Source organism: Vicugna pacos, chromosome 7, assembly GCF_048564905.1.
Source record: "Vicugna pacos chromosome 7, VicPac4, whole genome shotgun sequence".
NCBI lineage: Eukaryota > Metazoa > Chordata > Mammalia > Artiodactyla > Camelidae > Vicugna > Vicugna pacos.
In genome coordinates, this window is record NC_132993.1 from 46,046,169 (window position 1) to 46,060,016 (window position 13,848).

Genomic DNA, 13,848 nt, shown 5'->3' on the forward strand with positions numbered 1-13,848 from the left:
TGAGGAATTGCCTAGCATCGCCACTCTTATCCCACTAAAAAAAAAAAAACAAAACAATATTCCTACCCTCTTCCTCCCCTCCCCCCTAGGATCCGCCCCGACCAGATAACCCTTTCTAAACTCTGTTGTGACAATCAGCTCCCCCAGCCGCATTCCCCTCCGCGCCCCGGCTGCGGCTCCTTTAGCGTTCCCCCCCCACCTCTCCTTTTCAGGGTCCCTTGCCCAATCTCATTTCCCCTCCCCCTCTTCCTCCTCTTGCTAGCTCTTTTTTTTTTTTTTTCCCGAAACCCACTCTAATTGAAGCGCTGGGATTCCTCACGTGAGACGTTGATTTGTAGTTTGAACACGTGGCTCATTCAAAAAGCCGGACACTCGGAGCGGATTTTTTCCGCCTCTTGCGCCTTCCTCCTCCCTCCACCCCTTTCTCCCCTCCCTCCTGCCAGTCACCCTTCGGGGTTTTTTATGGGGAGGCGGTGCCTACCCTCACGTAGTGTGATATTTTCACTGTCCGCTGGCCGATGCCAAAGGGGTTGGGGAGAAAGAGACAAAAAGTAGTTTCTCCCCTCCTCTCCTCCTTTTTCTCGCTAATCCCGCCTCCTCCTCCGAGTTAGGAAGACTCGTCGATGCGTTTGGATTGTAGCAAGGGTTTTTTCTTTTTTTTTTAATACCTAGAAGAGGAAAAACAAGAATCCTCGGATCTGATTTTTCGCTCCTCGTTCTTGTCCTTGGTTCTTACTGTGTTTGTGTATTTTAACGGCGAGAAGAGGAGGGGAACAAAACCCGCCGGATCCATCCATCGCTGTGGGTGATTTTAATTTTTCGTTTTTCTCTTAATTTTTTTAAACAACCACTCTTCACAATGAACAAACTGTATATCGGAAACCTCAGCGAGAACGCCGTCCCTTCGGACCTGGAAAGTATCTTCAAGGACGCCAAGATCTCGGTGGCGGGACCCTTCCTGGTGAAGACTGGCTACGCGTTCGTGGACTGTCCGGACGAGAGCTGGGCCCTCAAGGCCATCGAGGCGCTTTCAGGTGGGCCCCGGCCTGGCCCCGCCGGAGTGCCTGCCCAGCCCCGCACCGCCCGCCCGGGCCTGCTGGGGTCGAGGGCCCGGAGCCAGGCCCGCGGCTGCCACCGGGTTGTCCACTCTGGGCCCCGGCCTGGGCGAGTGCGGAGAGGGGACGAGGCCCGGGCGCCCACACGCGAGAGTCGGGGTGCTTCTTCCAGGCTGGGCTCCGACCCGGCCCCCGCGGCTCCCCTCCCCAGCCGATGTTTGCGAGCTGAGGGCGGACGCGCTGTCAAGAAAGCCTGGGCGCGGGCTCCAAGGGAAGCGAGGGACCGTTCGGCGCGGAGAAACGGGGCTTGGGGCGGGGGGAGCGAGAGCGCTCTCCCCGCCCGGGCCCAGGCGCGTGCTCCAGGCTCCGGCACGCCGGGCCTTGGGGGCCGAACGCGAACGCCTGCTTCTCGCTCCTTCCTTCCTCTCAGTGCTTGTTATTTACGGGGTTGGGTTTGCTGCCCCTCTCCCCGAAACCCGGGCCGCGGGAGAACTCAAAGTGGCCTTGACCCCGCTGCCGAGCGAGGCCGCGCGGGCTGGTGCCTCCCACCGGCGGCCCCGCGCTTCCTCTCGACCCTGCGGGAGGCGGGCGAGGCCGACGCGGGTTCCTTGCTCAACCTCCCCGTGTCCGACGAGCAAGAGGGGCAGGTGGGCACCGGCGGCCAGGGGTCGCCAGGGAGCGAGCACCGCTGCGGCGCTGGGCCGCTGGGCCTGGGGCTGCGGCCTCCGCCGCTGGCCGGGCGCGCTCCGCGAGGGCGGAGGACGGTGCGTGGCAGGGCGGCGCGCGGGGGCGGGACGCCCAGGGAAAGGCTGCGCTCGGGTCCCTCCCGGAGCCGCGTGCCCTTCGGGGTGGCCGGCGCCGGGCCGTCCCTTGCGCGTTGTACAGTCAGTGCTGAGATGCATCTCTGGGCGTTCGCGCTTTCCGCGCCTGCCCTGCTATCCGCGAACCTTTCCCGCCACTGCCGCTTCCCAGCGGGCCTGGGCTTGAACCGGGAGAAGGGCCCTGGCGCCCCCACCTGAAGAAAGCCAGTTTAACCCCCTCCCCGAGTTTGTTTTGTGGAGTGTCCAGCGAGGTGGGCGGAGGCGCCGTGTTAGTCCGGAGGTGGGGGGGGGGCCGGGGAAGGTAGAGTGTTACCGAAGTGGTGGCTCAGCCAGTTCCTCCCCCTTCCCACTCTTCTGTAAATTACATGCTGCTCCGAGGGGGTCAGCTTCCCACCTGCGCAGGGCCCGTTTCTCTCGACCTAGAACCGCGTCCGGACGAGCGGAGGAGTTCGGGGTCTCAGGAGGCCACTTGTGTCGCCTCTTAGGCTGTGCGGGTCCTTAGGGCCCAGAGAGCCGCTAAACCCGGCCAACTGTCTTCCACCTCTTGTGTGTCCGCAGGTAAAGTGGAACTGCACGGGAAACTCATAGAAGTTGAGCACTCGGTCCCAAAAAGGCAAAGGTGAGCTTGTTTATTCTCATAGATTCGGTTCTCAACCATTGGGAGAAGAGACTCAACACAGCTGAAAACAACTTTCCCTCTTACGCTTATTGGGTTGTTGTATGGCTTGGTGTTTCTCGTCTTCTCTTGCATTTGCAGGTGTGTGTGTGTTGTGTGTTTGTTGGTACTGCTGCGAAGGAATAGACAGCTTGTCTGTGGCCCATGCCACTGGATTATTGTTACTAGTATAAAAGTCTCAAGGAAACTCTCGCAGCTATATGTTTTCTGACAGAGTAGGTCAGGTTGCTGAAACAGGAAATCACAGTCTCAGAGGGCAGTTTCTGGGAATCTGTAGGAATTAGGAAGCAATGGGTGACACCCCCCCCACCTGAAAGTACTGGATAGGCGAAAGCAGCTGCCGACACGCGCGGGTGTGGCGTGCCTTTCCTTCTGTGTCCCGAGTTGGCGGCGACGAGTCTGAGAAGCCTGGGGGGCCGTGCTCACATCTGAGAGGAGTGGAATTTGCCTTTACCCTGGTAGCTCGCCTGCTGGGATTGGAACACTTGAGTGGACGCCTGGGCTGCTTCTGCCCAGGAGGGCCTTTCAGTCACTGCAGAGTTAGACAATTTTCTTCAAACTCTCCTTTGTCTCCTGCTCAGCATCCCCGCCCCACCCCCCGCCTCACCAAATATTTTTTGCTTACAGGTAACCACCAAGAAATAGTAAGGACTGAAGATTTGTGCTGCTTAAGCAAGGGGATTGCATTTTTGGAGAGCTGTTGTAGTGTGTCAGTTTATAGAATATTTGGAGACTTTTAATCTCTGGAGTATTTTGGAGAAATGGCTCCTTTCTCCAAAGCAGGCCAGATCCCGACTCTGTAACTGGGACTGGAAAGGTGTTGCTCCTCCCAGTGGTGCTGGGGTTGGCTTTTGCCTCTCTAGGTTTTGCAGGGTGGGGCTGGGGTTTCTGCCTTCCCCTTTCCCCTCCCCAACTCCCAACCTGGGCCGAGTAGTAAACTGGGAGTTAATTTAAGCTAGGGCCTCCGTGTGTCTGATTAGGTATTGGTGAGAGTGTGTGCTGGAGGGCAGAGGGGTTTGTTAGGCATTTCCCTGGTGCTTTGCAGAGAGAGATGACCCAACAGGTCATCCTATGCATATTTCTAGTTTGAACTCTCTTCCAGGTAAAGCATTTTCACAAATTGTGTTTTTGGTAGTGAGCTGATGTGGATTTTTGTGGATTTCTCTTCATGTATTTAATTTTTATTAGGCTGGTTGGAAAGGAATTTGCATGGCCAGATAGATTTAGTTCTGGCTGGGGAATTTTGGTAGGGGTCAAGTTATTTTATATGGGAGAATGGAGTTCTTTTTTAAAACAATTTTTTAAATAATAGGATGTGTACTGAAAACTGTCCAAGCTGATCTCAGTTTAATAGCAATTGAAAAATTGGAGAAGTCTTACTTCCTTAAAAAGAAGTTTGAAAGAATAGTCTAGTTGTTTATCTAGGGGAAAAAATATAAGCACATTCTGCAAACTCTTAATTGGTTTCATGTTTAGCCACTGTGTCTTAATTTTCTTGCAATGTTGAATAAGAATAGGCAAATGGTTCTGTTGAAAGACTGGCATTTAAACGTGAGGGTTTCTAAATTTAAACATTAAATGTCTTGACCTGCATGTAAATACAGTTACTTTGCTTTAGTCTGCTGATTTTTCCTTTACAACCTGGTGTGAATTTCTCCCCCATGTGTAGGGAATTAGGTTAAAAACTTTTTGGTAATAAGACTACCTGTTTTATTCTTAAAGGCTTTTTGCCCAACCTAAAAACAGGCTTAGTTACTTGTTACTTTATGACAAACAGGAGTTCCTATTTAGGAAAGCACATAAAGTAAAATATTACCAGTGACAGCAAGTATTTATCAATGGAAGCTTCTTCAGTTTATTAACAATGTAAATTAAATTTTCTGGCTGATTTTCACTAGCATTAAAATGCTTAGAATTTTAAATGATACTGTCTTACTAGCTAAGTAAATAGGAGTGAGGACATGGGAGACAACTTTTTTACTGATTTAGAGAGCAATCAAGTAAATCTTTTGCTTGTATTGAAATGGCCAAAAATGAGCTGAAAATCTGTATTACAGTTTTTGTTGATTGTTGTTTTTTTAACTGAACCCTGGAGCTGTATAGCAGTTTTCTTAATCTGGACTGTTCTACTGTCTAAATAGGCTTTGGGAGAGGGCAGAGAAGGCATCCTGGTGAACCACATGCCCAGCACCTATAGGAAGGTCAAGAGGTGGTACTGATGACAGTGAATTGAATGCAGCAGACCAGTCCTTGCCAATGAGCCTGTTGGCCTTCTGGGTGGAGTTATTTGTGCTTAGCAGTCATTGCATTCCATCCCATCATCGTGTGGGTATCTGAGGCAGGCACACCCATATATGCAGCAGTGACCTTTATACCTGCTGTGTGAGGCATGTTGGGAGCCCGGTGCTGAAGAATGCTTATGGCAGCACTCTGAGATGGATGAATGGGCTTGCAGCGACTAAACCGGGGAGCAGGCCCAGGAGGCGATTTGAGTATTGGTAGGCTGGGAGCAGAGCTGGGCGGGACCCTTTCAGGAAGGGGCATTGTTGAATTTGGTTCAGACCAAGCTTAGTTCCTGATTACCGAAGTCTCAGGGGAATGTGGAAGGAATGTTGCTTTTCTGCATTCAGATACCCCTCAGTTGGGGAAGATTATAGAAATGCTTCACGGAGCTTGAGGTCTCATGCATCCAGAATGAAAAGATTTGCAGTGAGTACATGTGATAGTGATGTACTTGTGATTCCAAATATAAAAGATACAGCACATGAAGACTTGGGCTTCACTCTGAAGGTATAAGCTTTAAAAAAAAAATGTGCCCCCGTTACGGGTAAGGGTGGGTATGAAAATTGTTGAGACTTTGGAAGACTAGCTGAATTTGGTTGGAAGAGCCACTGGTATCTTGAGGGACCTTGTTTGTGCCCCTATGTGATCATGTAAATAGCACTGATCTCCTTTTTGTTATGTTGTGGGCTGTTGGGCATGGGAGAGGGAACGGCAAAGTCGCTGACACTGGGGAACTGAGAGGATGGTGGCTTTAGTTCGTTTTTCATTATTTTTTTAAATTATAAAAAAAGTTCATATTTTCCACTTTTTTATAGCTTAAATTTCCTCAAGATTTAGCTGTTAGCTTTGATTAGAATTGTATGTAGTCAAAAATACATTCGAATAAAGGAGGAAAAATAGGATATTAGAGTTAATATTTTTTCAGGAAGGATTTGTTAAAACAGACTGGTACTCAAATGTCTTTTTTCCTTCCGTTAAAAAAAGAAAAAAATTAAGCGAACAACTTATTTCCGTATTAGAATCTTATGTTTAGCATGTAAATTAGATATAGAGAATGTATAAAAGTTATTAGGGTTTTAAGTAATCTTACTTTAAATGGCTGTTTAAAAGCTAGTGCTGCATTTTAATAGCTGTTAAGTATAGAATAGAATGGTGTGGTGACCAGCAGTGTGCCCATTAGCCAGGACAAATGACCCTGTTGTCTCAGGACCATAAAAACTGGTTTTAATGCTCAACATTTAAACAGGTATGCCCCTGACTCATCAGTATGGTACAGGTGAATCTTGTGAATTAGGCAAGTTTCTCACACATGCATCGACTTGAGATTCTGAATGTTAGGGAAGTTTTCATGGCTGGTGAAGAATCAAAGACAAGGTTATCTCTGGAGTGCTCAGTTTAAGATCAGTAATGCATGACTGTGTAAGTGGTTATAGCCAATGCAGTTTTTCTTGACTCCATGTTTTCTTAACACAGTTTGAGAGAGTTTAAAAGATTTCTCACTTTGACCTTATTAGAATTTTTAAGAAGTGTTGATAAGTTGCTTCTGTGTGGCTGTCCACAGTAACAAGGAAAACACTGAAAACATGACATGTGCCTGGAGCCAGTGGGAGTTGAGAATCTTGGCTTCTGTTTCTGCCTTTCTTTTGATTTATGTGATCACTTACATTCTCTGTTCATGCCACATGCCATTATAATAAACTAATAAGGGGCATATTTTCTGAGTTTTGCATTTGGCTTGAAATAAATGAGTTACCAGCTAGAGTTTAAAATGTATATATTTTGGAATTATGGAGGTCTAGGATTTTCCCTGTAAGAAACTTGACTTGTGTTTCTTTTCTGTAGTGTGGTAGCTCAGTTGCTAGTGCATGTGTACGTCCTTCGGGCAGTCAGCAAGAGGAACGTGATCTTTGCCATACTTTGAAATCCTTTTATGGGCCACACCACTGCAGTTCCCGTGTTGTTAAAGGTCTGGGATTTTGTACTGAAGTGAAGCTGCTGAGGCATCTTTGTGTGTGTGTGTGAAGCAACTCCACTGTAACTGTCTTCAGCAGCATTCAGACAGCAACTTTGCTAGCAGTAACTAATTTTGAAAGGTATGAATTACCATTCAGTAACTTTGGTGGTTGGTTTGGTCTGGGAGAAAGGAGAGAGGCTGTGCTATTCTTAGCTGAGTTTCCTTTATCGACTGTTGACTCTGATTCAAGTTTCTAGAGTCATAAGACAGGAGGTGGCAGTGTGGGAGCGGTGACCAAGGGATAGGATTGGCATTATTAGTTAGTATCTCTGCCCCATAAATCTGTCTGCAAATTGGCTATGACTGTGAAGTTTTGCTTCAAAGCTGGTGGCAAACATAGTTTTCAGTACTCTATTAAAATTGAGGGTGTAATTTATCATGGTCTGAAATAGCTGTTTGGCAAGTGTTCGGTATTGGTAAATAAACAGTTAGAAATACCAGTATAGTATGTGGGATTTTTTTTTTTTTTGCCCTGAAGGGGAATACACAGTACATAAATTGTATGTTTTAAAGAATTATGCTGAGACTATTTAACTTGATTAGGAAATAGTTTGAAATTATGGAAGTATTCTTTGAGGAATATACTTAAACTACAAGCTGAAAGAGGCTGAAGTCCTTAGACTGTCAGGTATTATCACTTAGTTGTTGAGGATGCCGATTCCATTGTGATCATGGTGTTTCACGTCTGTACTGCTGCTTAATAAACCACCCCAGAACTAGTGCCTCAAAACAATAGTAACTTGTTCTTCTCCATGATCCTGTGGGTCTGCTAGGAGGTTGGTTCTGTTCCATGTGGTATCATTTTGGATCATTTGCTAAGCTGGGCTTAAAAGGTCTAAGAAGGCTTCATGCACATGTCTTGGGGCTTGTCCAGGTCACCTGCCTCCACATGGTATCTTAGTACCCAGGAGTAGCCCCTGGCTGGCTGCAAGCAAGTGAAAGCAGAAGCTGCAGGGCCTCTTACAGGCTATGCCCAGTATTGGCACATTATTGCTTTTCATCCCATTTTACTGATCAGAGCAGGTCACAGGGCCAGCAAGATTCAAGGGGACTATCGAAATAGACTCTGTCTCTCAATGGTAGAGTGGCATGCATGTGCAGAGAGGAGAAATTGATGTGGCGGTCTTTGTAGGGGATCTTCCACAAACTGGGGAGCATTTTGGCTTCAAAAAGCTTAGACCATAAAACATCTGAAAATTACATTTAGCCAATCCCCATTGTAATATCCTGGCAAGAGATTGTGGTATTAGCTTTGGAGGTGAGGAGTTGTGGTCGACTCTATATTTCTAAGGAACAGCTAATAGCATTTGCTGATGAGGTAAATGAGGCATGTGAGAAGGGTAAAGGATGACAAAATTTTTTGGCCAGAACAGTTGGGTGAAAAGTGATGCCATTTACCAAAATGGAGAGTACTGAGGAGGAGGAACAGATTCTTGGGTGGAAATCAGGAGCTTTACTTTTGACGTACTGTGTTTCTAATATTGATTAGAAATTTAAATGAAGTCGCATAGGTAGTTGGATATATCAGTCTGGAGCTCAGGGGAAGGTGGAAAGTGGAGGTGAAAATAAGAAGTTTCATTAGCTTGTGGTATTGAAATCATGGAATTGGACAGGATCACCAGGGAACTGAACCTGAGGCTGTAGGAGGAAGGAGAGACCAGCAAAGGAGAGTTACGGAGGCCAGCGATTAGTGGAAAGCAGGGTGAACTGCTTCTGGGAGATAAGTGAGGAAAGCCTGTGGAGGAGAGTGTAGTCAACTGTGCAGAAAATCACTGAGAGTTTGTGCTTTAGATGGATGAATACTTGAGTGGGGGTGGTGTTAACTCTTAGCCTTCTGGCTCTGCTGTAAATAAATGGAGAGTGATTTAAGAATTTTGGAGCAACCCGGAATACAGCCTTTCTTCCAGAATTTGTTTATTTAGCTCTGAGTTCACTTTTTTACATTCCAGAAACATCTATGGACATGTATTTATAACCTGGGGCAATAGAAGAGGCTCCTAAGTTTAGTAGATCCGCTTGCCCGATGGACAAGTCTTGTGTGTGACAGCTGACCTACCCTCTGGCATCTGTTGCAACACTTTGGGTGACTGTGAGCTGACTTTATTATAGACAGCCCATCCTGCTTTTTATTAATACACATTTGGTTCCAAAACAGTGTAGACTAAATTCAGTGGTTCCCTGTGCTTGTGTAAATACTTGTTGAAAGACAAGCAAAGGATGAAACTAATGGTCAAAACGTTTATCAATATTATGGGCTAGGTTTAAAATAATTTAATCACTTTGTTATTTTAGGACGCTGGAATAAGTAACACATTCCTTCCATTTTACTCATAAAATCTGAGCTATAAGAAATACAAGAACCCTTTTAAGTAACCTAAACTCATTTTTGCATATTAAAAAATCTGGTCTGGTGGAGGGTATAGCTCAGTGGTAGAGTGCATGCCTAGCATGTGTGAGGTCCTGGGTTCAATTCCCAGTACTTCTACTAAATAAATAGACCTAATTACCTCCCTCCATTAAAGAAAAAAAAATCTGGTCCATGGTAAAGTAGCATCCTCAAATTATGACTCCTCATTGGCCACAGTAGTCACCAAAACTAGGTGATGTGTTAGAGCATTTGATTTTGGGACAGGTGACTTGGTCTGAATAACTCTGCCTAAGACTTTCTTTGTCTGTGCAAGTCCTTTGATTAACAGAATACTATTTCTAAAATGTGTTAAACATCTATTATTTTTAGAGGGGAAAACCAATGAAATGAAATAGCACAATAGGTTTTTTTAGTGGTATTAGTTGCTTTACCAAAGGATTCTCCATAAAGCCCTGGCAGAAGAAGTGACTTGCCCAAGGCACTGCAGGTGATTAGTGGAACCCATTTCCAGGTCCCCTGACTCTGCCCTGTCTTCATTCCTCTCATTTAAAGTTGTCAGATCCTCAAAAAAGTAGCTTACACAGCAGCCTGATCGTGTTTTGCAGTGGCAAGTTAGAGCAGAGATGTCCTGTTTCTTGCTTCCTCTGAAGAAAAAAGAATCTTGTTTGGCTTTAAAGAGTTGATTTATTGTCACCCTGTAGGAAAAAGACAGGTACAGGTAGTCTGGAATCTGGAGCTTACTACGAAATAAAAATATCTGGACATCCTTTGAAAATGAGACTACTTTTTCCTTTAAAGTATTTATTTTTTTCTTTAGCAGCTTCATTTTAATATAAATGAGTTTCAGGGAAGTTGGAAGGGGCATGAGGAGATAGGAGAACAGAGGGCCTGAGGAGATAGATGCTATGGCTTTATCCCAGGCGGGTGATTGTAACTCATGGGATCTGTTTTGTTTCATTTTATTGAAGTACAGTCTATTACAAGTGTCAATTTCTGGTGTACAGCACAATGTCCCAGTCTTACACATACATATATGTATTTGTTTTCATATTTTTTCCGTTAAAGGGAGATGTGTTTTAGATTGCAGAAGAGGTAGAAGTGTCCTGATTGGAGTCCATGGTGCCTGGTTGTCCCAGTTTGTTAGCAAGTTTAGCAGGATCCTGGCTTGCAGAAAGAAGTCTCTTTAAACCTGGAATATTAAGGGTTGGGAGAGATTTGGAGGGAGAAATCATGCTGAAACCTCTTGATTAGAAGCCTTGATGCTTGTCTCATGTGCTCTTGTTGAAACAAAGGGTCTAACTAGAAGAATGTCAGATCTGGGTTTGAATCCCAGCTCTGCTTTCTGAATGCATGATGTTGTCTAAGGATGAGGAAATCGAGTCTGGGAGGTTAGAATGGAAATGATGCCTCATAGGATCCTGAGGACAGTGTGTGTAAAGCATCAATACGGTATCACCCAGTATCACTCCAGTGGCAACTGTTGTATTTTTCCCTCTTGAGATTCAAATGTGAAGGCTAGATGTAGATTGTATTTGGTGGTGATAAAAGAAGTATGAAAGTATGGGGGTGGGTATAGCTCAAGTGGTAAAGTGAATGCTTAGCATGCACAAGGTCCTGGGTTCAATCCCCAGTACTCCTCTAAGAATAAATAAATAAACCTAATTACTGCCCCACCCCCCAAAAAAAACTAAAAAAAAATTTTTTTTTATTTTGTTTTGGGATGTGGGCTCCTAAGGAGAAATCTGTGGGTGGTGTCTTTTGGTTTTAATTTTCATTGAGTGTGTATTACTTTTTCTTAAAATTAAGGTGTAACCTAGATACAGCAGAGTGTATAAATATTAAGTAAATATCTTGACAAATGCTTGCAAATGTATACATGCAAATTAATTCAAAACACATGAAGTAAAACATAAAAGTACTTGTTTTTCAGTCCTTCTTATCCCCATGCATTTCCCAGGTCTTACAGCTGGTAACTTAGTATGTTTTCTGGAAATTCTTCCATGCATGTATCCACAAGCACTTTCTAACTTAATAGTCAAATTGTATTATGTATTATTTAAACTTTTCCTAAATAATTTTTCCTGAAGAATCTTCGGTGTAGGTACAAAGAGTTCAGTGTACTTAAACTAACAGCTGCATTGTTTAGCATAGGTGTGCAAGAATTTAAACATTCTTTTCATAGTAATTTCAATTGAGCATATTTATATGTATGTTATAAGGACTCTTGATTGGATAATTTTATAAGGTAAATTCTTAGACTGGAAATTGCTGTATCAAAAGACATGGACATTTAAATTTGCTAAGTGCTCTGCCCTGAGCACTAAGTTTAGCTACTGACATGGTTCATCATAATTTGACAACCAAGGGAGCTGTTTGCAGTGAAGTGTGCAGTGAGACAGTTTGGTTAAACCATCTTTTCAAGCATGGAGGACTGTATCATTCTAGGAACAGCCTGATTCTTTCTACCATGGAGGTTGCACTAACTCTGACAGGTCTAGATCCCGAGATTCATTATGCCCCTTAAATGTAAAAATTAAGTCAAAAGCTGTAAAGGTTAAATTCTGATAACTTATAGTTCAAATACCTGGGGCTTAAGTTCTCTTATACTTAGCACCTTGAATTTTTGGATCTTAAGCCTCAGAAACTAACAGTATTTTCTTTTTTTTTTTTTTCCCTTCCTATTCTTGTAATTACGATTTTTTTTACATTTTTTATTGATTCATAATCATTTTACAGTGTTGTGTCAAATTCCAGTGTTCAGCACAATTTTTCAGTCATTCATGGACATATACACACTCATTGTCACATTTTTTTCTCTGTGATTTATTATAACATTTTGTGTATATTTCCCTGTGCTATACAGTGTAATCTTGTTTATCTATTCTACAATTTTGAAATCCCAGTCTATCCCTTCCCACCCTCTACCCCCCCAACAGTATTTTCTTGAGGTGGAAACTTTACTAAATAATATTTTGAGGAGAAATTTGATTAAAAATTAGTTTCCAAAACAAAGTCCTACTCGGCTTACCACTCTAACTGGGCAGATGATGACAGGAGAGCTTATTTAAGAGTGTCTATGGTGATGTTAAAACTGTTTTGAGAAGTGATTGAGTTCTCTCCAGTGTTCCACAAATGTGTTTTTTTCTTTTTAAGTCAGCTGCTCTTGCAAGAATGGAGACGCTCTTGCTTTATCTTTGTGAGATAAGTATGGTTGAAAATTTTAATGTCCATATTTTTGGTGTGCTAGTTTACCTTTTTCTGCATTTTTTTTTGAGTTTCAGAAATGAGTTCATTTCTTATGACTTAGAGAAATTTTTAGTTTAACAAGCATAGATTGACACCTGTGACACACCTGTGCTTGTAGTCAGTTGCATGCTAGGTTTCAGGAGCTAGAAAGAAGACTAAGATACTTGTTCTAAAGAAAAGCACATGGAGTATAGTGACTTTGATTTTGTTTTGTCTCAATCTCTGGGTGACATTTTTATATTCAACACTTACAGTGGCTCACTGTGGCAGTGATGCCAAAGGTGGAGTGATATCTCTGCAGGTAAAGAGAAGTTGTAAATGCATCATGAGGTGTACAGAGGATGCCCCAGAAGCACAGGAAGGGCATTGGGCTTAGCTGAGTGTTGGTGCAGCCAGCCAGGGAGCGGTTCAGAGAACAAGGCATGTGAAGGCAACCGAGGCTAACCGTGTGCAGTGGGAATGGGAAAGGCAGAAGGGACAGCAGGAGCCAAGGCATGTAAGTGTGAAATACCCTGGTGTGTGCGGGGGAATGGCAAGCTGTTTGGAATTAAGAGAGGTTTAAGCGGGAGGCAGGATGGTGGTAGAGGCTAAGCCCAGAGGGGCGGCAGGAGCAGCCTGTGTGCTTCAGGAGTGACTGTATTATTCTGTTCTTCATGTGTGTAACTTCGGGGGCTCATCAGTTTAGTTAATGTCATTTAGCAGATGGTTATTTGGGATTATCATGCAAGACTTGATGCCTGGGTTAATTTTGGGATCTGATCACCAGAGATCATGTTGTAACTGCTTTTACCTTTGAAGTGCTTCCTGGAAATGGTTATGCCCCCAAACATCCCATGGGTATAGAGCTGTTCTCAGGATACCCTCTGACAGGGTGATTAGTGTCAATTGTGAGAGGACTAGGGTCTGTGTAGTAAGGCTGACTGACCTTATGCTGTTTTTTAAGGTCAGTGATGACAATCATAGTTTTTTTTTTTTAACTTTTTTTATTGAGTTATAGTCATTTTGCAGTGTGTCAAATTCCAGTGTAAAGCACAATTTTTCAGTTATATATGAACATACATATATTCATTGTCACTTCTTTTTGTTGTTGTTGTGAGCTACCACAAGATCTTGTATACATTTCCCTGTGCTATACAGTATAATCTTGTTTATCTATCCTGCATATGTCTGTCAGTATCTACGACAATCATAGTTGTAATCAATAGTGATGATTAAAGCATCTGGTATTATTTGATTTTTATTAAGACGTCTCAAATGATGTAATGAACCTTTGGAGAAGAATGAGACCCTTTTAGGTACACATACTATTAACTGAGCAAAGTCAAGGGCAGCAGTACACACACTGTTGGGAGGGCCAGTGGCATCTTGCATGGGATTACACAGAT

General features: G+C 44.0%; 1 protein-coding gene across 3 annotated transcripts in view; it reads left to right on the top strand.

Moving 5' to 3' along the window:
• Positions 1 to 429: 429 nt before the first annotated feature.
• Positions 430 to 13,848, top strand: part of IGF2BP3 (insulin like growth factor 2 mRNA binding protein 3) — a 122,329-nt gene continuing 108,910 nt past the window's right edge. For all 3 annotated transcript variants that reach the window (XM_006201803.4, XM_006201804.3, XM_031674234.2), the window contains exons 1-2: positions 430 to 1,034; positions 2,435 to 2,495. In XM_006201803.4, the coding sequence (XP_006201865.1) occupies positions 860 to 1,034; positions 2,435 to 2,495 (236 nt within the window). In that variant the 5' untranslated portion in view covers positions 430 to 859. The remainder of the gene's footprint in view (positions 1,035 to 2,434; positions 2,496 to 13,848) is intronic.